Genomic DNA, 26,294 nt, shown 5'->3' with positions numbered 1-26,294 from the left:
TTTTTCATGCTCGCACAGAGCACATTGAGGTGCATTACCACTATGTCAGGGAGAGGCTCTCAACAGGAGAGATCAGCTTGGCTTATGTGCCACCACAGGACAACCTTGCAGATCTTTTCACAAAGGCATTGTCTCCTGAGAAGATTGAAGCTTTCCGCAAAGCTTTGTGCTTACTCCCCTTTGTGGACTGATCTTGTCCTCAAGGCATGGCACTTCCCTTTACTCATGTGCCAGCTCTCGTTCACCGCATCACTCCAGGGGGGATTTGATACCATATACATGTGGTAGTGATGTGTGTGAACACGCTAGGACCGCCAGGTCATTTTTTCCCTCTATAGGAGGTTTTTTCCCCCGTGCATTGTATATACGCCCATCACTCTAGGGCTATCTATCTTTCGATTGCACACTAAGTAACACACTCTCTATTGTGTGCCTTGAGCTTCCTTCGTCTTCTCCAAGCTGTGTGTGTTTCTCTGCAACCCTAATTCCAACAAAGGCGAGATGAAATCTTAGAGCTTTTGAAGCTCTGTAGAATCAGGGTTGAATAGAGCATTGGGAAGATTTGAAGTCGAGTAGGGAATCTTGAAAGCTTGGCAGTATGCTTGGTGTGAGCACACACACTTGAGAATAGAAAAGTCAAGATCTGAGCAGGTAAGTTGTGGGAACAACAAAATCGAGCAATGATTTGCAGGAAACTGAGCAGGTTCAGGTAGTACTAAGGCAAATCAAGGTGAATCAGCAGGCAATCCAAGAAGGTGTGCTTATGGCCGAGTACACACACACACACACACACGCACACACACAAAGTCGTCAACTCGAACAACGACTGCAGAGCCTGGCATTTCGACACGGACACAGTAAAAGAAAAAAAAAATCAAAAAGTTTTGTGTGTAAGGGGTGCTCACGCTCACCCTCACAAGATTTGGAACTTGAGCTCAATAGAGAAAGAGAGAGAACCCAAGAGTTCTCTGGGTCGCACAGAGAGAGAGTGCGTGGACTCGCACACATGCACGCATGGGTGAGTAAGCTCGGTTTTTTCTCACCCTGGACCTTCTGTCTTTTGGAGGCAGTTATTTCCTTACATCGGCACCGACATCGGCGTACAGAGTGAAAGCGAGAGCACACTTGCTTTCTCGGTGCTCTGCATCGGTATTCAACACTCTGCATCAACATTTGGCACAGATCGGCTCTTGGCTAGACTCTGGCATCGATTCTCAACATTAGAGTCATTTTGACACCGGCTTGGCGGCTATTCAGCTAGAGTACTTCTATCCAGCGGTGAAAGGTAACATTCACCTTTCGACATCGACGCATGCACGGGGGAGGTACCTCTGTTATAGAGGAGTGACGCTCGGCAACCGCATCGAGTACATTTCCATCTAGCGGCGGAAATTTGCATTGACGTTCCCAGTACACCGACACACAAGTTTACAGGGGGCTTTCAAGCCCACATACACAATTTTCTCTAGGTTTTCATACGCTTACATGCACAGTGCTTTCATAGGCACTTTTGACAGTCATTTTGGCGATTGTTTCTCTGCAGCTAACCATGCGTTGATAGATGCATGTTTGTTTGAGCACGCATAGTGCTATTGAGCTCTTTTTGAGAGCAGATATCCCCGCAAGGATCCTTTTTACTACACACAGTAGTTCTTGGTGCCTGTTCGTGCGCAATCACTCATGTACGTTGAGTTGTGGTTACTGCCTATTGTACTTCATGTGGAGCCATCTTTTGACTATTTTGGAATTTCTCGGTCATTTAAACCCGAAAAGCCCTTTCTGAGACTATGGATAGTCAATTTTTTTTGAGTCTACTTAGCCTATGGAGGGTCGTTGAATGAGATTTTCCTTGTCAAGCTAAGATGTTCTCCAATGTTGAGATACCTTCAGTGATAAAGGTTGTTGGAGTTCCCCTCTTATGGTACCCTCGCCATAGGATATGTATCTGATCGGACTTTTTTGCTTTGATGCCGAGTTGGCGGTCACATGGCAGTTGGTTTTGAGAAATTTATGCCCAATGATTGTTTTGAGAAGTTTATATGCTTACTTTTGTCATGTTGGGTTTAAGAGTTTGCTCCTCGTACGGAGGAGACTCTGCCGGATTTTTCCCATGAGTCCATTTTATGCATTCTTGGCACATTTTATTGTTCTTAGGTAGTGATTCCACTACATTTGTTTTGAGTTTCTGCTCTCGTTATAGGGGAAACTCTTTCAAAATTATCCTAGGAAATTTTCCATAAAGTTTTTCACCACATTCTCTGGAGCCATGGATGCAAGTAGTGCTTCCAAAAGAAAAGAGTACTACATCAAAAAGTTTGATTGCACAAACTTTGCTATTTGGCAATAGCGTATGCAAGATGTTTTGATCAACACAGGCTTGATAGCACCCTTGCGTGAAAGAAGAGAGAATGTGTACATTGATGATCAATGGGAAGACTTGAATGAGCATGCTATGGCGGCCATTCGCCTGCACCATGGTGAATCCATTTACTTTACCATAATGGATAAGACCAATGCCAAAGATTTGTGGAATGCTATGTATGGAGCATGGGATGGCAACAATGCCTCGAACAAGGTTTTCTTGATGAAGAAACTTATGTGCATGAACATGAAAGAGGGAAGTAATGTTAGTTTGCACTTGAACGAGTTCAACAATGTATAGCTTACTTCAAAAGGTCTCAATTTTGATGATGAAATGAAGGCCATTTTCTTGCTATGTTTGCTACCATCGTCATGGGATACTTTCAAACATTTATAAGCAATTCTGCGCCTAATGGAAAGCTAGTTTTTAGTGATGTTGCTAGTGTGTTGCTCACTGAGGAGATTTGACATCAATCTCTTGATGCGAGTGGGCATGGTGATGCGTATGTGGCTACTGGAAATCGTGACAAACAAAGGTAGTGTGTCGTAGCCGCCTTCGTTCTCAGGATCGCAGGCAAGGTCATAGCAAGACTCGTGGCAGACATGAGAAATATTGAGTGTTACTACTACCATAAAAAGGGACCACTTGAAGAAAGAGTGCCGCCAATTGCAGCATGACAAGGGCAAGGAGAAAGCAAAGTCTGACAAACCTAAAAGCAACATGAAAATTGAAGAGATTAATGTGGTTGAGTCTCCAGCCATTGAGACAATTTTTGATGTGCCAAATGATGTTTTGATTTTCACATTGAATTTGAGTCCTATTGCATTGTTAGCTCTTGAGGAGTGTTATGCACAAAATTGGATTGTGGACTCAAGTGCTAGCTTTCACGTGACTCCTCACAAGGAGTGGTTTTATATATAGACTGCCGCACATGGCACAATGAAGCTAGGTAATTCTTATGAGCTTGATATATGCGGTGTGGGCAGTATCCAATTTTCTATGCGTAATGACACTGAGTTTATGTTGCAGAATGTCAGACGTGTATCCAAATTGACAAAGAGTTTGGGGTAGGTGGATGATTCGGGTTACACTACCATATTTGCTCATGGTTCTTGGATTATCAAGAAGGAAAATCAAGTCATTCTTAATGGCCAGAAGTCTATCTCATTGTACTCACTTTATGTCTCTTCCGTGAAAGAGAATTATATTTGTGTAGTTGAGCTGCTTCGACAGAGTTGTGGCATAGCCGGCTAGGTCACATGAGTCTAAAGGGAATGAAAGTCTTGCAACATTCTGGTTATATCCCTATGTTAGATTACTCTAACTTCTCTTTATGTGAGCATTTCCTCTAGATCTTGTTCATAGCGACTTATGTGGACCTATGCTAGTCAAGTCTCTAGGGGGAGCAATATACTTCTTGACATTCATAGATGACTCTACTAGAAAGGTGTGGGTTTATTTGTTGAATCAAAAGAGTGATGTCTTTACTATCTTTTAGAAGTCCTTAGCCTTGGTAGAGAACCAATTGGGTCGAAAGCTTAAAGCTTTGCAAAGTGACAATGGAGGCGAGTACATCTCCTCCGAGTTCAAGGACTTTTGCAGTAAACGAAGCATTAGAAGACAGTTTACCACGCCTTACACGACCACCCAAAACAGTGCGACTGATGAATATAATCATTCAGGAATGGGTCACTTCTATGTTGTCTATGGCCATGTCTATGGCCAACTTACCTCAAGAATTTTTGGGAGAAGCTGTTATGACAGCTGCTTATTTGATCAATTGGTCACCTGGTACACCACTAAAGTACAAGGTTCCGCAGGAGATGTGGACGGGCAAAAATCCCAATTATAACTTATTACATGTGTTTGAGTGTGATGCATTCTCACATGTGCCAAAAGCGCTTAGAAAAAAGCTGGACCCCAAATCGCACAAGTGCATCTTCATTGTAGACAGAGAGATGGGATATCATCTCTGGCACCCGAAATCTTATAAGGTTATACGTAGCTCACATGTGATATTCAACAAGTCTAAGATGCATAGAAAGCCAGTGAAAGACATTGAGTATCACAGAGTACAGTTTGAGGATGTTGCCTCACCACCATTTACACACAATGTTGGGCATGCTAGTGATGCACCTTCCACTAGTACCCACACACATGTTGCTTAGAGAAAGCAGAATCCAGCAGTCATGCACTTTGGAGATCCACTCATACATCTTGTGCACCAGAGCGTTTTGAGCAAGGATTGGACTATTTGCTAGTCATTGACTACGGTGACCCCACTTGCTACAAAGAGGCCATGCAAATGGACGATAGTGTGAAGTGGGAAGAGGCTATGCAATCTAACTCGATCTTAGCACATGAAACTTGGGAATTGACAGAGTTACCTACGGGTAAACAGACATTGCCATGCAAATGGGCGTACAAGAAGAAGTATACCACATACGATCCCAAGCCTAAGTATAAGGCTAGATTGGTTGCTAAAGGGTTCAAGCAAACGACATGCAAGGATTTTGATGAAAGATTTTCTCTCGTGGTCAAGATGACTACACTGCATCTTGTGCTTGATCTAGTAGCCCTCGGGGACATGGAATTGGTCCAAATGGATGTGAAGACATCATTTCTTCATGGGGGATCTTGAAGAGGATGTCTACATGAAATAGCCAGAAGGTTTTGTGATAAAGCCTGAGAAGCCAACACGGGTAGAACTAGTGTGTCGACTCAAGAAGTCTTTATAAGGAATAAAGCAAGGCTCAAGGTAATGGTACATCAAGTTCGATACGTACATTCAGTCCCAGGGTTACGTAGAAAGCCAAGAGGATCACTGCTTGTACACAAGGAGGTTGAACGATGGTTCCCTCATCATTCTGATTTTGTATGTGAATGATATGCTCATAGCCAAGAAGTCAAAAGGTGAGACTGTACTTCTCAAGGATGCCTTACGCAAGCAGCTTGCTATGAAAGATTTGGGTGATGCACATCATTTTCTTGGTATGCGCATAAAGAGAGATCATAAACGTGGTATACTTGAACTCTAACAGGAAGAGTATATTCACAAGGTCATGTGGTGTTTTAATATGCAAGGGGGGAAAGCATTGAGTGCCCCAATGGCTACAAACAAAAAACTTAGCAAGCATGTTTGTCTCAAATCAGATGCTAAAAAGGCAGAGATGGCAAAGGTGCCGTAATCTTTGGCAGTTGGTATTCTCATGTTTTCCATGCATTGGGAAGCAATGAAGCACATCTTGAGATGCATCAAGGATTCAACCAACAAGTGCTTATGCTTTGGGAATAGTGATGCATCCATAGTTGGATACACTGATTTGGATTATGCGGGTTGTGTGGACACTAGGCGATCCACATCTAGCTACGTTTTCTTGTTCACTGGAGTGGTCGTCACTTGGAGATCATGTCTCCAAAATTGCACTTCGTCTTCCACCATTGAGGTGGAGTATGTTGTAGTTTCCAGTTCCAGTAAGGAAGCTGTGTGGTTATCTCGTCTAGTGGGAGACCTTGGTATACACCAAATTCCTATGCTACATTGCAACAGTCAGAGTGCGATTGCATTAGCAAAGAACCCCGTGTTTCCCTCCAAGTCAAAACACATAGAGGTCAGGTATCATGTGGTACGGGATATTTTGGCTAGAAAATGCATTGAGTTAGCCAATGTTTACAAGGATGAAAACCCATCGGATGCTCTAACGAAGAGCTTAGCCTCAGAGCGGTTTGCACATTGCATAGAGATGCTGAGCGTAGGGTGAAGGTATGATCATGCTTCATGATTGTACAGTTGTACATAATAGCCCCTACATTTCTTAAGCCACTTGGACCATGTTGGCCTTCAAGTGGGAGATTGTTAGGTTTCAGGCCAGTGGCCCACGGACGGTTTGGTCAGACGCCTGCCCATTCTCATTATTTGGTTATAATGGAATCAATAAGGAGTTGAGAGTATACTTCCTCTCATAAGCTCCACCATGACTGTGTCTCCTTCTCCTTCCCCCTTCTCTCCTTCCCTCTCTTGCATCCTAGACTCTCTGGATCCTCACCCCACAAAAACTACACAAGAGATGAGGCCTTGGCACCCGTATAAAGAGCCTAGGCAAAAGCAATTAGATGAAAATCTTCACATCATATGAGTCAAAAGCCAAGCGCCTAAAGGGATACCGTAAAATGTGCCATAATTTACAAAATCTGTATAGATGCCACGGGTCACCTTCGCAAAACACGAGCCAGTCCATCACTTTTACACAATTTGGGTCCTAGCTTTATTTTTATGGGTTTTAGGCTCCTCATCCAGGGTCTATAAGCTGGGCGGGCTGGTTAGGATTCCAATTCCTAACTTCCTCTAGGCCCCTTAGTAGGAACCTGCAAGGTTGGAACAACTTCTTCTTCTGCTTCTTTCACTAGGGGTTATGCCCCTTATGTTCGGCCTCTGCCCTTTAGGCCATGTAACATCATCACTTTGTGACACAAAAAGTGGAAGAATGGGACCAAAAGAGGGACAAAGTGCCACCACCAATAACAATGGAAGAACCATCACAAAGGGCAGCCCACCTATAATGAGAATGCAAAGCCTTTGAGCTCAAAAGGGGTTTGTAAGGAGATTTTGAGGAGTTTTGGCAAGCTAAGCCCAAAAGCTACGAGTAGCGTATCTGATGTTCAAGAAACATGATGATCTCCAAGCGTGGCTTGCTCACCTCTATGAAGAAGAAGAAGAAATGCATATCTAAGAGGCACATTAGGACACTGCTAAGAACAAGCCAAAGAAGAAGATACTCCCAAGGGGTGGAGAAATTGTCAAAGAAGAAGATGCTACCTAGGAGAAGAAAAGTATTGAAGAGATGATTGCAAATAAGAAGTAAACACTAAGGGTATTTTTATAGTACCACCATCAGAGGAGGCAACAACTTCCTCACTTGTGGAGCCACTTTAGGCACACACCACCAAATCTTTTTAGTATGCACACAATTTGTGCAACTTTCACAAATCAATTAAGAGGATTTTCCAGTTGCTTCCCCCAAAGAAAGGAATCTAGTTCAAGGAGTTCCTAAAGATCAAGAAGATCTTGGAGACGAAGATGACCATCAAAGGAGGCAACAACTTCCTGGGCCTATGGAGCCCCTTTATGTACACACTGCAAAATCTTCCAGGTATGCTACACAATTTGTGTGACTCTCACAAATCAATGAAGAGGATTCTCTAGTAGCTTCCCCCAAAGAAATCAATCTACCAGAAGAAGTTCCCAGAGATTAAGAAGATCCTTGAGACGAAGATGATCAAAGGGGAAAATGACATAGATGTAGAGAGGAGGCCAGCACATCACAAATGACTCCTCTCAAAGACATAGAAAGTACAGAGTATGTCCACAAGATTATGGAAAATATGGAGGTTGAAGTATATGCAAGATAGAGCCACCTCCACAATCAACAAATCACACTCCATTACATTAATACAAGGTTGAAGTGGAAAATGCCTTTATTAAAGAGTTTATTAACGTGCATGATAAGACCGCAGTAGAAATCCAAGGATTACATGAGACAAATAAAAGCCAACAAAAAGAGACGTCAAATTTAGCTACAATTTTGGATCCACTCTCTACGACAAGCAAAGAGCGGGAAAAAAGATTGAATGAAGTAAAGACCGCTTTGCAAGATACAAGCACACATGTTCACACATTGTAGGTACAATTAAACATAGCCAATACACAACTAGCTTGAGCAGAGTCCAAAAATTAGGCATAGTCATGGATTCTAGATCAAATGCAATCTAACCCCACCATTCTCGCACTATAAGGGATTGATGCCGCATACCAGGCTCTAGAGAAAAGAAACAAGGACGTAGACATGGAGCTTAAACTCAAGCAATTACAGAGACGCGAGCTCTCACTAAGATTTATGAAAAAAGAGGAGGCCTAACTCAAGGGGATATCACAACTTAAGGAAGATCTGCAAAAGGCCAAAGACTTGAACAAAGGTAAGATGAAAGCAAACACACTAGAGCAGCCGATGACAAAGATACAGAGGCACTGTGATTCCTACAATGCATGGAAGATACATGAGAGCCCTCCTCTCTCCCAGAGATAGCTTCCATAGAGATGGAAGCAGGCCCCTTAGAGCTCAGGTAGAGAAGGCCCTAAAGGGCAACATATTGGAAGAAACTGAGAAACTTTGAAAAGATGCGATGGAGTCGGAAGAGCGTATCTTCCATTCCATGAATGTGGATCAATTGACGCCGAAGAAAATTGACAATAATTGGCATCAAAAATCTCTTCTCTACTTGCTGAGCAAATTTGAACTCCTAGAAGTAAAAGAAAGACTGCTACATGATCAAGCAGCTGAGACAGCCGAGGCACATCCTATATGGAGAAGATGCGCGTGGGTGGTGCAAAAATTATGATGTTTAAGTATTTCACTCTATTAAATGTCACAAATATTGAGTAAATCAAAATGATGAGAGCTTTATAATTTACATTTCAAATGAAGAGTTCAAAGTTTTGAAACTATTTGTAAAATTTATTGATGAGGTATATTGGCACTATTTTCAACCGCTCAACTTTAGAGAGCAATATGAGTCATTGCAAACATTGAGTTCATGAATCTTTTTATACCTTGTGGTATTGCAAATTTTTATTTTTTTTAGTATTTTGTTTTTTATTTATTTTTTAGTTCTGTATGATTATGAGTAGTTGTAGTGTAGGTATTGTGTTTATAAAATTTAATTTTTTGAGTATTTAAGTTTACATGTTGTGTGAGTGGTCATGGTGATCATAAGTCCCTTTCTCTCTTAACAATTATAAGCTTTGAACACTAATATTGTATTTTTTGTAGCAAAAGAAGATGGCTCACAAATTTGTGAACATTTTTTCAAGTGTAAAAACTTTTGTTCTTAAATCCTTTGAAGAATATTTACCACCTACTGAGTGAAGGTGGCCATGGACATGGAAAGTCATTGAGAAAAATTACACTAAATGAGGGACATGCACTAACGAAGAGATAGACACCAATTGTTTGATCTACGTTTCTTCGCCAACATTAAGCTCATACTCTTCAAGGAAAAGCTTGGAATGATTTGTTACTACATAATTTACTTGAATTGGGTTTTCAAAAGAAGTGTATAGAGCTCTAGTTAAATATCTGGATTCTGTTGAAATAGCATGATTAAGAGTGGTGTGTAGTACATTCCAGAGCCTTTTTGACAATAAAGTAACCTAACCTCTAAAATTTTCACGCTGTAAATCAAAAGCTCTTATTTTGTTTGAAATTTTCTCCTTGATGATATGTTTATTTGTAGTCTCTCTCTCTCTCTCACTCACTCACACGCACACATGTTGGAATTAGGGTTGCAGAGAGACACCCACAGCTTGGAGAAGACGAAGGAAGCTCAAGGCACACAATAGAGAGTGTGTTACTTAGTGTGCAATCGAAAGATAGATAGCCCTAGAGTGATGGGTGTATATACAATGCACGGGGGAAAAAACCTCCTAAAGAGGGAAAAAATGCCCCGGTGGTCCTAGTGTGTTCACACACATCACTACCACATGTATAAGGTAACAAATCCCCCTTGGAGTGATGCGGTGAACGAGAGCTGGCACATGAGTAAAGGGAAGTGCCATGCCCTGAGGACATGATCAGTCCACAAAGGGGAGTAAGCCCAAAGCTTTGCAGAAAGCTTCAAGCTTCTCACGAGACAATGCCTTTGTGAAAAGATCTGCAAGGTTGTCCTATGTTGGCACATAAGCCAAGCTGATCTCTCTTGCTGAGAGCCTCTCCCTGACATAGTGGTAATGCACCTCAATGTGCTTTGTGCGAGCATGAAAAACTGGGTTCCTCGCAATTGCCAATGCACTCTGAGTGTCACTGTAGATAGTGTTGGTAGTGTCATGTCCAACACCCAAATCAGCCATAAGGCGTTTGAGCCATACACACTCAACCGTAGCTGTGAAGATTGCCCTGTACTCAGCCTCACAACTCGAAGTGGCCACAATAGGTTGCTTCTTGCTCAACCATGATATACATGAACTGCCAAGAATGAAACAAAAACCACTTGTGGACACTCGTGTGTCAAAACAACCAGCCCAAGTCCGAAAAAGCATGTAAGTCCGGCGGAAATGATCCCCCCTTGGGATAAAACAAGCCAAGATGTAAAGTGCCACTAAGGTAGCGGAAAATCCTCTTGACAGCCTGCCAATGCTTAGACCCTGGTCTATGCATAAATCTGCTAACCTGTGAGACTACAAATTGAATATCCCGCCTCGTGTTGCATACATAAATGAGGCAGCCAACACCAGTTTGGTAAAGAGTGACATCAGCAGGATTGCCAACATCATGTAGACTCAACTTCAAACCTGTTTCCATGGGAGTGGCAATAGGTTTGCAATCCTCAAGTCCAAACTTACATAGCAATGTCTCTATGTAACTTTTCTGACATAAGGCAATACCACCATCACACTGCTTAAACTGTATACCCAAGTAATGATGCAACAGCCCCAAATCTTTCATCTTGAAAGTAGCATTCAAATCACACTTGAATTCAACAATATGTCTCTCATTTGGTCCAATGATCAACAAATCATCAACATAAAGAACCACAATGAGAAGTACATCACCCTCATGCTTTACATACAATGTGCTTTCTGTTGGACTGTTACGAAAGCCTCATTTAACCAAATGAGTGTCAGCTTCTCATACCAAGCACGAGGAGATTGCTTCAACCCATACAAAGCCTTCTTACATCTGCACACTTTGTCCTCTTGTCCTTTTATGACAAAACCGCGAGACTGCGTTACATAAACTTCCTCAAATATGTCACCATTCAAGAAAGCAGTAACAATGTCTGATTGATGTACATCCCAACCAAAATGAGCTGCCAATGCACATAGAAAACACACAGTAGTCATACGACAAGTGGGAGCAAAAGTTTCTTCATAATCAATGCCTTTTTGCTATGCATAACCCTTTGCAACAAGTCGAGCCTTATGGCGATCGATCTCACAATCCGGCTTGCGTTTCAACTTGTAAACCCACTTCGTACCAATGGCCTTTTGCGAGGAGGCAAATCACATAAAGTCCATGTGTCATTTTCTATAAGTGCATCATATTCTGATTGCATGGCAGCCATCCAATTTTGTGAATTCTGTGCTTCATCAAAAGACAGAGGCTCCTCAACATCATGTAAACTAGACACAGCCAAAGCATAACAATCTAATGCATAAGGTGCATGGCGAGAGCCTGAACGAGTATGACTAGACAAAGGTGCCTCCAATTTACTGTCACACAAAGTGTGCACCAGCCATTTTGCCATACCTCTAGCTTGCTCATTTTCAGCCCTTTCCTTATCAAGTACATCATGTACATCTGCATCAGTAATAGGCTGATCTAAAACATTTTCAAAAACCCCCATAGACTGTATATTTGCCTCATTGGAACTTACATTCGTATTTCCACCACTGAAAAGAGGCAACAAAGTGTCATAAATGTCCTGTGAGCTTACATTACTGTCTCTAGTACATGACAACAAGGGCTGAACAAAATCTTCCACAAACACTACATCCCGAGAAACCAGAATACGTTTTGTTTGTGGATGATACAACCTGTAACCTATGCTTTCAGCACTGTAACCAACAAAAATACATTTGACAACCTTATCATCCAATTTTTTGCGCTGCACTTGTGGCACCAAAGCATATGCCAAACAACCAAAAACACGCATGTGCTCAATAGAAGGCTTTCTATCATGCCATGCTTCATATGGAGTAATAGACTGCAAAGCTTTCGTAGGACACCTGTTAAGTACATAAGTGGCACACATGATGGTCTCAAGCCAAAAAGAATGCGGCAAAGCTTGACTTTTGACCATACATCGTGCCATTTCCGTAAGTGACCTGTTTTTTCTCTCAGCAACACCATTTTGCTGAGGTGTATAAGGCAATGTACATTGGTGTTTTATCCCACGACTAGCCAGAAATGCATTAAATTCATGAGACATATACTCCCCCCCTCGATCGGAACGGAGGGTGCCCATAGTACATTTTGAGACATTTTCAGCCATAGCCAGAAATTGTTTGAAGCACATAAAAACTTCGGACTTCGCTTTAAGCGGAAATACCCATGCATGCCTGGAGTAATCATCAATGAAAGTCACAAAGTACAGGTAATTGCCCAAGGACGGAGTTTGCATGGGCCCACAAACATCACTACGCACAAGCTGCAACCTGCATGTGGCCCGAACTGAACCATCTTTGGAAACTTAGAACGCTGCATCTTACCCAAAATACAACCTTCACAAACATGTTTGACAGGTGCTTCAAGAGGCGGCAAAGAAGCAACCATATCAGATTTCTGCAAACGCAGCAAACTGGCAAAATTCAGATGACCAAAATGTGCATGCCAAAGTTTTGCATCTGAAATAGCCTTTGAATCTGCAACAACATTTGCAAATTTTTTTCCACACTTATCATACAAAGTGAGCTTATACAGCCCATGGCACAAAAGGCCTGATGCAACAATTTCAACACCAAAACTGAGATCATGAACTGTACATCTGTCATCCACAAATTTGACTACACGTCCAAGTCTAGCAAGTGCGGATACAGACAAGAGATTCTTCTTGATCCCAGGTACATAAACTGAGATCATGAACTGTACATCTGTCATCCACAAATTTGACTACACGTCCAAGTCTAGCAAGTGCGGATACAGACAAGAGATTCTTCTTGATCCCAGGTACATAAACTGAGATCAACAAGTGTGAGGGAACTGCCATTTGCAGCAGTAAGCACAATCTTTCCAACTCCCTGAACCGGATAAGAGGCATTGTTGGCACAAGTGACTGAATTCCCACGAGGGACAGATTCGAGAGAGGTAAACAATTCACGATGTGAGGTAATGTGCTTTGTAGCACCACTGTCGAAATACCACACATGTGAATCTGCAACAACTAACAAGCATGCATCATGGACAACAGGATTGTAAGTGCATTCTACATCAACATTAGCATCACAGTCTCCTTTCGCAGAAGACTCAACAATGGCTGCATTTGTAGTGGAACCAGCATTTGCAGTGGAACCACCCTCTTTCTTCTTAGCCTCTTTGGCCTTCAACTTAGGACACGACTTGATCAAGTGATCATTAGCTTTACAATAATGGCAACACATCTTCTTTTTGCCCTTATCACCAGAATTTCCAGACAAATTTCTGCCAGCAAAAGCATTAGAAACATAATTTTTGCCACTCGCAGCAGAACCATAAGAAGTGGTTGCATTACTGTTACCACCCTTTCTTTGAGAAGCAATAAAAGCCTGTTCAACTGCATGTTGCCTAGTCCTGTTTTTTCTAGAAAGTGACTCTTACAACAGCAATGTGCATAATGCATCAAACTTGACAACTTCTGGATTTCCTTGGGTCATAAGTCTCCAAGTACTAGCAAAAGTCTGGTAAGAATTTGGTAAGGCATCAAGAACAGTTTGCACAAGGGAACTGTCTGAAATGACTTCTCCTACAGAAATAAGTTGCTCATTGATATCCTTGACACTAGCAAGGAAAGTGTCCATATCATCTTCCTCATGCATAATCTTCGACTCCAACTCTTTACGCAGCAAAGCAATTTTAGCCTCATTGCGGCTTGCATAAAGACCTGCTAGAATATCCCAAGCCTGTTTTGCAGATTTTGCTGAACGGATGTGAGGAACAATGGTGCGCTTCACAGAAAACGCAATCAATGCATGGGCTTGCGCATCCTTTACATCCCAACGAGCTTGTTCTGCCGTAGGCAAAACAACTCTAACAGCAGCAATCCTTGCAGCAAGACCTGCAACATCCTCAACATCGCCTACATCCTCAGAACTAGGACGTACATCAATGCCCTGCACAATGTTCCAGACGCCCTTTGACACAAGAATATGCTGCATCATATAAGCCCACATAGGGTAGTTGTCCCCATCCAACCTGTCCTCAACAGCAAACATCTTGGACACATTTGTGTTGTTGTTGTTAGCCATGGTAAATGCTGCACCTGATGTGAAAAATGCCCGAAAATAGGAGAAATGGAGCGGAAACAACACGTGCTATATAGCACAAACTGTAAAAGACTGTAAGGCACCTGTTATGCAGAAAGCGGCCGTGACTGAAATTTTGCACAAAATGACGAAATAGCCTGTGCAGTACTGCCTATAGTGGAAACGGAGGCCGAAATGAGTCCGAATTGAAAATCTGAGCAGACCAAGCTCTACGAGATATCTTGAAGTATTTGTCGACCTGCGAACGCTTGCCAAGGCTCACTGAAATCGGAGAAAGTGAGCAGGCGTGTACTGGAGCAGCTGGCGACTAAGCCCGGGAGGACGCAACCTGCTCTGATACCAATTGTTGGAATTAGGGTTGCAGAGAGACACACACAGCTTGGAGAAGACGAAGGAAGCTCAATACACACAATAGAGAGTGTGTTACTTAGTGTGCAATGGAAAGATAGATAGCCCTAGAGTGATGGGCGTATATACAATGCACGAGGGAAAAAACCTCCTAAAGAGGAAAAAAATGCCCCGGCGGTCCTAGTGTGTTCACACACATCACTACCACATGTATATGGTAACAACACACACACACACTCTCTCTGAAAAAAATGCTTTCTTTTGTCATCGGAGAGAGAGAGAGAGAGAGAGAGAGAGAGAGAGAGAGAGAGAGAGAGAAGGAGGAGCGGAGACGGTTATCCACTCACCATGGTGCACAAACGAGGACACTCTTGAGGAAGAAATCGCCAAACTCAACGACATACTCCAACTAGTAAATATCAAGCCAGAAGTCGTCTCTTGGATCAATGACACACATAGGAATGTGCCACCGAGCATTGTATCCTTACTTTCAAGGACAAAGAAGAACGATGGAAGCTACTACGCCAGTCTCATTTCCTAAAGGGAAAAAAACTTTGGATCACTGAAAAATTGACTCCGAATCAGCTCAAGGTCAAAGCAAGTGAACTCAAAAAGATGCACGAAGCTCACAAACAAGGTAAATGGACAATCTATCGAGGTGGTAAAGCCGTCATCCAGGAGTTCCGAACTCCTAAACCGACTCCCCCCTCAAGTGACCCCCCTTAGGCTTTATCCTTTTTTTTTTCTCTTTTCCATTACCCTCTTGATAGACCCTTAGTCCTTAACAGATATGTATCTACGCTTTACTCAAAAGCAAATGTTGTAATGTTTTTGTTTTTGGTCCCATAGGTCATATTTGACCTCTGTGGACGTTAATTTTATCTCTCGTTGTCCCTTTCTCTCTCGTTGAACCTAGAATGAGAAACCAACTGGACCACTAGTAATGTAAAGTGCTAAATTTCAACTAACTTGTTTTCGGCCAGAGTGAAGTTCCTTCTCTCCATCAGCTTAGCGCCCACGTCGTAGACAAGAATGCAAGCAGGTAACCGGAATGGTCTGACCATGAGTTAGATTTTGAGAATGATTCATCTGAAGGGTTCAAAGCTTTCATGCAGAAGAGAACACGGAGGACCTCGGGGATAGTTCCATTTCTACTACATTATCCAGCCACAAGAAGAGGGTTTGTTTTCTTGTGAGAGAGAGAGAGAGAGAGAGAGAGAGAGAGGCGTGCTGGCGGCCGGTGGGTTGGCAAGCGATGGAGCTGCCTGCTGGCAAGCTGCAGCGACTTCATTGTGAACACATTGAAGCGGGCAGCTGATCAGCTAGTGGACTCTATAAATTCAACTGGAAAAGAGATGGGAAGCAAGGCTGTTGCACGATATACAGAGGCCACTGCTGGCTGGTCAAGGAGGGCTTGGATCTCAACAGCCAGCCGGCCTTCAAAAGTAGCAACACATCAGCTCCCATCCCTGTATCAAGCTGGCTGGCTGGCCCTCATGTGTTGAGAGAGAGAGAGAGAGAGAGAGAGAGAGAGAGAGAGAGAGCAATCATTGGACACAATGATTCTCTAGGAGTTGATATGGTGGATTGATGAGCTCCTTTGTACAGTAAACTGAGAGAGAGAGAGAGAGAGAGAGAGAGAGAGAGAGGAGAGAGAGAGCTTTATTAACGTCTTCAAAAGGCCGAACTCGACCTATGAGACAATATCATATACATGTGTTGATGCTCTAGGCATCGGAAAATAAAAAAAGGGTACAAATTGAAATGAGCCTATACTATGCAAAAGGGTGTGGTAGGGTGGTGCATGTGGTGTACAATGTATAGTGTGGGTCCTCGTGTCGAGGTGTGCTCACGCATCATCAGGCTCAACTAGGGGCTGCAAGGTGATACCACCATGAGATGATAGGGAGGGTATCTAAAAACAAGCAACATATGTAGGGTAGAGAATGTGGTACATCGGTGGTGGCCTGCTCAGGTATCTCTGGAATGCTGGATCTCCTGGTGCTGGTACATGACTCTGCTCTAGATACTGATGGTGTAAGGTTAGTATCCTCGAGATCTCCCTCTGGTGACACCCATGTGTCCTGTATCCTGGGAGCCTCGGTCTCCGACGTGCCCTCTGAGACTCTGCCTGTAGAAGGGTAAGCCCTCTACTCTGTGTAGGTAGTGTGGGGGGGTCTGGCCCTGCTCGTCGGAAAAACTGTGTGATGGTAGTCTGTGTCCTGCTATCCTGACTCTGGCGTGGCTGTAACAACTGCTCTCGAACCTCTAAAGCCGCAACCAGGAACTGGCCAAACCTCCTCTGCTCTCGGCCTATCATATGCTGTTGTAATGAGTCTCCAATGCCATATCTCTCTCTCAGCTCTGTATATGCTGGGCATCTCATGGCAAAATGCTCCTCACTCTCCACCTCCGTCTGGCAAATCCGGCATGTACGCTCCTCTCGTGGTATGCCTCTGGCTCTGCCACTCTCAATCTCTAGCTGATGTGATGACACTCGTAGCTGGCCAATGTTGACCCGAAGTCGGTGTGGCATGTACTCTTGCATGTATAATGGAATCTCAATGAATCCCTGCTCTGAGAACCTCAGAAAATGCTCATAGTAATATAGCATTTTAGGAGGTAGGGTGTCTGTGGGCCTGCGCCATGTCCTCTGAATATATGTATGCCATATCTCCTGTCTGATGACCCTATTCCGCTCAGAGCGTGAGAGGGTATAGGTCGGGGCCTGGGTGTCATACTGGAGTGGTGGTAGTCTATCAATATCAAAACCGTGCTGAGCTAGCCAATCTCTTGTCTGGGCATACCATGAGCTAGTGTCCCCTGCCTGTGCCATCTCTCTAGATGCAATGAAGGCTCTATGAGAGATCCTATCTGGATCCATATCTTTGAATCTGTGAAGAAGGCAAACAGTCTGAAAGAGTGTCTCTACCAACATCGGTGGTGCAGCAAGCTCAGCTCTAATAATGTCTTGTGGAACTGATGGCTTGCTGCGAATCATCCTGGAGATCATAATAATCTGTGGCCTCTCTATCTGTGTCCATACTGAGTCTGCCAGTCCCGGTCCCCAAATGGCCGAGGCATACATGAGTGCAGGTGTGACCAGTGTGTCAAAGAGCCACCCCTTCGTCCGAGGCTCCTGGAAGTGGGCCTGGTGGCACTGTCTCTCCATCAGAGCTAGTGATGCGTATCCTCTGGTAAGTCTATCTCTGGCTGCCTGTGTCATGGAGAAGGTCCCTGATGCTGCGGTGAATGTAACCCCCAGATATACATATGAGCCTGTCACCTCTATATCCCCTCCAGCTACTGTAAATCTACTCTGTCGGCGAATCTGAGCCGATATATGAAATATGAGAACCTTGGTCTTGCCAAGGTTCACTGTGAGTCCTCTCTGTGAGCAGAAATCATCCAGGGCCTGCAAATGTAGTTGTAGTCCCTCTGTCGTCTCTGACATTAGGACAATATCATCTGCATATAAGAGTATGTGTACAGTAGTCCCTGCAATATCCACACCCTCTCCACCCCTGTGCAAGATGAAGTCTACAATCTCGTCAATGTATAGACCAAAGAGTGTAGGTGATAGGGGGCAACCTTGTTTCACACCAATGGTGCTCACAAGGGTGTCAGATAATCCACCCGGGCATCTCACTCTGCCAGATACATGCTCATACAATGCATAGATCCCCCATGCCATCTCCTCTCCAATCCCAAGCGCAGCCAGACATCGGAAAAGTCTCTCTCTAGGTACTGTGTCAAATGCTTTGCGGAAGTCAACGAAGCAGCAATATAATCTCCTCTTCCTCACCCGTGTCTGGTCGATCAGACAACGAAGGGTGAAGATATGATCAATAGTAGAGAAAGCTCGGCGGGAGCCTGCTTGTCCTGGTGTCCTCATGCCCTCTCCCTCTGCTAGAGAACTGAGCTCCTCCTCTAAAACCGCGCCATATAGTTTGGCCAGTATAGGACCAATCATGATAGTGCGATATGTGCTAGGATCCATGGCATCCCCAGATTTGTGGATAGGCACGATGGTGTGCGCTGTCCACGACTCTGGGAATCCCTCTGAAAGCGCGCGGTTGAAGAGGTGGGCAATGAGTGGTGCCAATGCATCACAGCCATATATAAGATGCTCTGCCTGTAGGCCTGCCTGATCTCTAGCCCTCCCATGCTGTAGGTGGGATATAGCTTTCTTCACCATGTGGGTGGTGAAGAAAGTAGATGATGTGGGTCGGGTAGCCGATGGCGTAGGTATGGGTGGCTGTCCTGGGATCTCGTATAAGCTCTCGGCATATCTGTGCCATGCCGTTGGGTCCTGAATAGGAGTGGATGGCCTGGGAGGTCTGATCCGACGCCATGCCTCAGCACTATTCTTGCTCATGAGTAAATGATAGATGTCCCAATACTGGTGCTCCTCCCACTCCCGTCTTTTACGATGGGTAAGTGTCTGCATCTTGCGCTGAGCCTGGCGATGTGTAATCTCCCCTCTGATCTCCAGTATATGTAGGTGTATGTGTAGATCTCGACATTCGTCGTCGTACCACTTGTTTTGTGGCATAGTGCCAGTGCGTGGAGGGTGTGTGTGTATGCGATGTGGGAAACTTTGAGTGGCTGACTCGTGTAAGTTGGATGTAATGTGTGTGGTGAGTGTGTCCAGAGGGGCTGTGGGGTCTAAGTGTATAAGGTGCTCATGCAGGTGATGTATATAAACAGGAGTGAGCTCATGAGTGAAAGAAATGGTAGTGTAAGTGTGAGGGGGGGAGGCGGGGGGGTCAGCAAGCTGTGTAGCAAAAAGGGAGAATGTGAGATAAGTATGATCCGCCCCTATCGGTGTGCGTGCAACGCTGAAGGAGTGTATAAGCTCTGCTGTTTGGGTAGAGCCCAACAAATAGTCTACTGTGCTCTCTCCGCCACTGTGTGGGAAGCAAGTGAATCTTACAGAATCTGGCCACCTCGCCATCCCGTTATAAATAACGAGATGGTGCCTGCTGCCAAGCTCAAGAAGGTGTCTGCCATATCCAGTGTTGTCCTGTCCCCCATCTGCAGACACTCTACTCACCCCCATGTCCTCTGCATCAAGTGCCCTCATGATCTCCGGCAGCTCCATATCATAGATCTCACAGTGTCGGCTCTGTGTCCTCCCGTTGAAGTCCCCCATGAGGAGGACTTCCCCGAGTGATGTGTAGTGAGAAATGTCCTCCGACAGTCGAGAGTAGGGGTCCTGGATAGCATATCGTGATCCATGTGGTGAAAAGTAGCATATGGCAATGTATAGCCCTCTCTCGTGGGTGAGCTCTAGCCGTACCCACATGTAGCATGCCTCCTCGTCTCTACTCATCACCTGTATCCGGTTGTGTAAGCTCTGTTTGAATAGTATGGCTACCCCTCCTGACCCCCGAGCTGTACTCTGTCTGGTGATGGTCCTGTAAGTCGACTCCCACTGGAATCCTGTGACTACAGGTAGTCCTCTCTCTGGGCTCTCATGTGTCTCCGTAAAACATACAAAGTCATGCTCACTGATGATCTCCTCTAGGCGCTCCGGATGTGTCCATATAGAACCATTGCAGTTCCAGACTGCCCCTCTGAGTGGTGTCTCCTGTGCTAGTGTATGTGTCTCATAGGTCTCGAATCCCTATGAGATTGGGCGGCCGTCGATGAAGATTCTACCATCTTGAAAGAAGGCCTTTTTACCTTCTTTCCGTGCCTGAAGGACCCTGGGCATGCATGATTTCCTGTGCTCGATCTGCATCCTAGTGAGGTCCTCGTCCATAAAGATATGGCCGCCCTGGAGGCCTCGTAAGAGCACCCTTTTGCGAAAAAAGGTGGTGCGGTCCTCATCTCCTCGTAACTGCATGATCAACGGGCGAGCTCGAGTGGTGTCACGGCCGGCTCGCCATGCCTTTGTAAAAGGCATAGTCTCTTTGTAGCCTAGTTGGCTACAAAGCTCTCGTGCATCCTCCTCTGCTGAAGGTCCCTCTTTAAGGCTAGTGATCCTAACATTGTGTTTCCTCATCTGGCGCAATCGCTCCTCCTCGAGAGTAAGCTGAACCCTCAAGTGCTCTCCCATGTGAACCTCCTCGCATACCTCCTCCTTGATATTCTTTTTAACTACTTCCACCCATCCCGATTGTTTGGCCTCCATTTCTGTCTGGATCTCTTCTTTGATGTCTGCTTTCCATTTATTTTTGATCGCTACTTCTATGTCTTCGAAGCTCGAGATTTCCCCCTCTTCCCTGGAGATCCGGAGGTGGTTGATGCTTTCTTGTATACGGTGTATCTCCGTGTTGGAGGTGTCACGGAGTTCTTCGAATGCTTTCTTCCAGGCCTCCTTTTCTTCTGTGAGGCCTCTGATGTTATCCTCCATCTGCTTCATCTTTTCCGTCATCCTCCTTACTTCGGTGTTCAGTGCCTTGTCCGCATCTTTCTTGGCCTGTGTGATAGCTCTGGCTATCATGTCCTCCACTTCTTTCCTGTCAAGAGGTGCCATGGTCGAGCTCGAGGAGGCGAGGCTGAGCGCACGGGAAGCCTAGTGTTTACAGCCCATCCCCTTGAATGTTGAGAGAGAGAGAGTGAGTACCTGCGTGTTGCCCTGTTGCAAATTTCTGTGCAAGGCTGCAGCTGGGTGTTGTTGCTGCGGGTAGGCACGTCAGTCGTTGCAGGTGCTGAAGGTGCTATGCTGCCGCTGACCTTGCTACCCCACAGGCCCAGCGCTCTGCTCTCCACTGCAGGTCGTCACCTGCCAGCGTGCAGCTCATCCCCAACAACACAGAGTGGCGGATTTCCACCCCAGAGAGAGAGAGAGAGAGAGAGAGAGAGAGAGAGAGAGAGAGAGAGAGAGAGAGAGAGAGAGAGAGAGAGAGAGCGCAGATTGGTGATGTATTGCCTATTGTGGATTCATGAATTGTTGGGGACAATTTCAACAATGTAGAGACCTTTGATGATCGGCATGCAATTCTGCCCCCTTCTTTGCGCCACGTGAGAGAGATGCTTGGCATAGATTCCTTTTTGCTGGTATATATGCCTGGCATGTTCCATCCTCGACTTGCACTCCCCACTCCCTGTAGTTTTCATGGGTTTGTGAACTTGCTTGCTAGCTCGAGTTAGTTATGTTTGGGTGGCATCTCACGGTGAGACAGTGTCACAAATTGATGACATGGCATGTCCAACTTATGGACCTTTGCTGAGGGGCCTAGGTGCCATTAAAAATAAGCGAAGAGCATGCTGACGTGGTTGCTGTAGGGACGGCCGCAAATCACGTTGATTGCTGTACGGATGCCCAGAAAACGTGCTGGCTGTACGGACTGCCACAAAACACGCTGGTTGTTGGCATGGCATGACTGTACGGATTTTCATAGATTACGTTGCTGTTTTTTGTGGCAGATTTTTAGCCAAATTGCTTTTGAGTTTAATGCTTTAGGGGCTCTGCTTTTAGCATCCCTTGCAACCTTTATATTGGACCCAAGGGGGCTCACTTTGCAGAGCATCTAGACCTAGAATCTGAGAGCGAGCACCCGCGAACGGATGTACTTTGCTTAAAGATTAGTATAAAAGAAATACTGAAAGGGGCGTCAGTCTTTGGGGCCTATCTCTCTTGGCACGGAACTACACCGGGCCGTGTCGACTCTTTATTTTGTGAAGTGTTTTGAAGTGAATCTTTGCTGTGTCGTGACAGAATCTTGACTTGGGGTGTCCAAGTTTGTTACAGTGGTATTAGAGCACGATCGATTTCTCTTCTACCAGGAAATCCGATCCCTTTTCTCGCGACACTTATGGATTTTGAAAAGAACCAGTAAATTTTTTCTGCAACCGTTGAGGGGGGAGGAGGCAACACAGAAGATTTAAACGACTTAACAGAAGATGAGTATGGCCCACCTCGGCCTACACAGTATGAACTTTTGGAGATGCAACGTCGACAACAAGTTGACGAGTGTACAAAGCAGATGCTTTAGTTTGCTAAAGATCCCCAGTTTGCAAAATTTTTGACTCAACAGTCCATGGCTGAAGTGCATACTCAGTGGCAAAAAGCCACTGAACCACCAATCAAACCGGCAATCAAGAAACCTACTACTCCGAGGATGTTTACAAAAGAAGAACTTCAAGAGGTGGTTCAGACCCAGATTAGTTAGCTTTTGGACACGAAGAGTCAATCGAAAAGCAACTGAAGAAGCACAAGAAGGGGACTGACTACCCTTGTTACTTGGGCTGTCAATCTCCTTTTGCATCTTTTAGAAAGTAGAAGCAGCGTGTGTGTTTTGAAGGACTACCCAAATCTTCTTCCTCTTCATCTGACAGTTCTTCTAGCTCTTCCAACTCGAGTGAGGAGGACAGAAAGGGCAAGAAGCAAAGCAAAAAGCAAAGCTTCGGAAAGAATAAGAAAAAGGCAAAGAAACTGAGATTCCGACCAGTTTTTGATAGCTCTACGAAGGAGTCATCCTTAGTTCAGACTTCGATGACCACATGTTTTATGCGAAGAAGAAGCGTTTCTATAGAGCCAACCAATACGACTTCCTTGAAGATATAAGAGTAAGAAGACAAAGGAATTCAAAGCGGGTGGACAATCAATAAAATTCGAATCCTTTTCTGGATTCCAAGATGATCAGAGGGCTTTGGCCTTCATTCAGCAGTTTGACGTAGCCTTCTCCTTGGAGGGCATTACTCAGAGCACTCCAAGATCAGGAGGGCTGCATCTTTTCTAAAAGGAAATGCTCGAACATGGTGGTCCACTCTTCTTCTGAGGAAAGAAGCCCCAGTCAAGTGGTTGAAATTCAAACGGCTCTTTTATTTCTTCTTGGTTGACCCCGGAGTACGAACGGATATAAGAACCGCTTGGAACCATCTTCGGATGACTAAGGGAGATTCTTTGGATGCATATTGCGAGAGGTTTTGGGACTCTTTTCTATCGACCTGTTCGTTTAAGGTCACCTTTAAGGAACAGATTGAGCGGTTTTGTTGCGGACTTCCTACAGAGATCCGAGATTACTGCCTTGAACAAAAGTCGGACTCTATTAAAGAATTAATGGGTCATGCGAAACGGGGTTCTTGATACATTCGGGGAATTTGACTTACGCCACTGATGAAATCTTGACTTAGAGGAGTAGAGAGACTTCGAACAATGCAAATAGAAAGAAAAAGAGTCCTTAGGTAAAGAAAGATACACGACCCGGACTGACTCATAGAGAAAGGGCTAACTATCTCAAAGAGGGGAAGTGTTTTGGTTGCGGAGAACAAGGGCACATCTCCGCAAAGTGCCCCAAAAAGGTTCAACAAAGGAACGTGGCAGAAAAGGCAAGATGAAAGTAGAACTGGTACCAGATTGCATGGAAACTGATCCAAGCAAGATAGATGAAAGTACAGAACTTTGCCGAGCTTGGGGCAAAGTGAAAGATGAGGAAGCCCTTATCTTTTTCGATGGAGGAGCTAAGGCCAACTTCATTTCACCTGAATTGGCGGCGCGGCTCGAGATTACGCCTGACAGGATGGTGCCACCAGCAAAGGCAGTTCTAGCGGCGCCCGAACTGGATGTAGCCATTATGCCTGTGATTGGCAAACTTCGTTTGCATTGTCATGGGTATTTAGGGCACGAGGACTTTTACATTATGCGTTTGGAAGGGTGTGACGTCCTCCTAGGAGTCCCTTGGTACCATAAGAACAATACCGTGGTCGACTATCGGGCTAAGAAAGCAACTTTGACAAATGAAAAGGGCAGAAAAATTATACTAGACGTAAAATTGAAGGGCGAGTCCGTCCCTATTGTATCGGCTTCAGCCATTTCAAAATTAATGAAATCAAGTCTTTTTGTTTACTCTATCTATTTGAAAGAGTTAAATGATGATGTCACAAAGTGATGACGTGGCCGTCCGAGAGCAGAAAACCTAACCCTAAAAATTTGCAAAAACCCTAACTGTTGGTAGAAACTCTAACCCTATATTGGGCATGACACGTGGCAGCAGTACAGACGCCCGCAAATTGCGGCGGATATTGCGGAAACTGATTTTTGCGGCAGATTTTGCTTTTGACAGTTTTTTTGATCCTGCTTTTTCCTACGCAAAGGATGGGAGAGAGAGAGAGAGAAGCTTCTGCTTTATTTTTGATTGGCTTGTGAGAGAAAGAGCTTTTGCTTTACTTTTTTTGGCTTTTCATTTTAAGCTTTTGGGGCTCTGCTTTTGGCATCCCTTGTAAACAAATAAACAAGTGGTTTGGGCTCCCACTCTGCAGAGCATCTGGACGCAAAGTCTGAGAGTGAGACCCAACCACTCTTGTACTTTGAACTTAGATTAATACAAAAAGAAATACCGAAAGGGGCGCCAGTCTTTGGGGCCAATATCTCTAGGCACGGAACTCCGTCGGGCCAGTGTAAATCTATTGTGAATGTGAACTGTGAACTTATTAAGTGGTTATTTGGTGCTGTCGTGGTCGATTCTTGACTTGGAGTGTCCAAGTCTGTTACAGTGGTATCAGAGCACGATCGATTCTCTTCTACGGGACATCCGATCCCAATTTTTTTTTTTTGCGGCACCTATGGCTTCACACAAGGATCAATCGACTCCCTCTGCATGCGGAGGTGCGGCAAGGGATCACAACGAAGATTCCGGCAAGGAGTATGACCCGCCTCGGCCTACTCAGGCAGAGCGACGAGAGATGGAGCGTCGTCAATTGGTCGGCGATGCAACAAAGATGATGCTCAATTTTGCGAAGGACCCAAAATTTGCAAAATATATGAGCGAGACTTCTTTTCAAAAGTGCACGAGTAGTGGCAGAAAACCACAACACCACCCCCGAAACCCGCTCTCAAGAAACCTTCTGCTCACAAGAAATATTCCGAGAAGGAATTAGAAGAGGTGGTTGATTCACGGATTGCTCAGCTTTTTGACGCGCAAAACAAAGCTAAAAAGCACGGCAAAAAGCAGAAGAAAGGCGCTGACTTCTCGGGTTATTTGGGTCATCAGTTGACATCTGATAAGGCAAAGAAACAGAAGAAGCGTGTTCGATTTGAAGAAGTACCCAGTTCTTCTTCTTCTTCTTCTTCTTCTTCTTCTTCTTCTGACAGTTCTTCTAGCTCTTCTGACTCGAGCGAAGAAGACAGAAAAGGCAAAAAGCGAAGCAAGAAACAACGCTTTGGAAAGGGTAAGAAAAAGGCAAAGAAGTCTAAATCTCGCCCAGTGAGTGATAGTTCTACAGAGGACTCGTCTACAGACAGTTCAGACTCTGACAACGGCAATTTCTATGCAAACAAGAAGAATTTTTATAAAGCCAACCAGTATGACTTTCTGGAAGACAAAAGCAAGAAAGTCCGAGAGTTTAAGGAAGGTGGAAAGTCAATTAAATTTGACACGTTTTCGGGATACAGAGATGCTTTGTCTTTTATACAGCAGTTTGACATCATTTTCGCGGGAGGACACTACTCAGAGCACTCTAAGATTCAGAGAGCTGCCTCTTACTTTAAGGGGAATGCTCGAACTTGGTGGTCCACGCTTCTTCTAAACAAGACTGCGCCAGTTAAATGGCTGAAATTTAAGAAGCTTTTTATTTCTTCTTGGCTGACTCAAGAGTATGAATGTGATGTACGAGCTGCTT

At 44.6% G+C, this 26,294-nt stretch overlaps 2 protein-coding genes across 3 annotated transcripts in view; one reads left to right on the top strand and one right to left on the bottom strand.

The window, feature by feature from the left end:
- Positions 1-15,643: 15,643 nt before the first annotated feature.
- Positions 15,644-26,294, top strand: part of LOC147424389 (uncharacterized) — a 130,859-nt gene continuing 120,208 nt past the window's right edge. Inside the window, exons 1-2 of one of the 2 annotated variants that reach the window (XM_086499512.1) lie at positions 15,644-15,765; positions 15,839-15,903. In XM_086499512.1, coding sequence (XP_086355638.1) covers positions 15,756-15,765; positions 15,839-15,903 — 75 coding nt within the window. In that variant the 5' untranslated portion in view covers positions 15,644-15,755. The remainder of the gene's footprint in view (positions 15,766-15,838; positions 15,904-26,294) is intronic. The other variant, XM_086499513.1, reaches the window with a different exon arrangement.
- LOC147424390 (uncharacterized) lies at positions 16,517-20,747 on the bottom strand. Its single transcript, XM_086500125.1, has one exon. The coding sequence runs from the start codon at positions 20,056-20,058 to the stop codon at positions 16,639-16,641; it is 3,420 nt and encodes a 1,139-aa protein (XP_086356251.1). The 5' UTR covers positions 20,059-20,747; the 3' UTR covers positions 16,517-16,638.

The sequence above is a fragment of the Adiantum capillus-veneris genome, chromosome 25 (assembly GCF_014529385.1).
Source record: "Adiantum capillus-veneris isolate H3 chromosome 25, ASM1452938v2, whole genome shotgun sequence".
Classification (NCBI taxonomy): Eukaryota; Viridiplantae; Streptophyta; class Polypodiopsida; order Polypodiales; family Pteridaceae; genus Adiantum; species Adiantum capillus-veneris.
The sequence above is the reverse complement of the archived record's forward strand: the minus strand, read 5'-3'. Positions and strand labels throughout refer to the sequence as shown.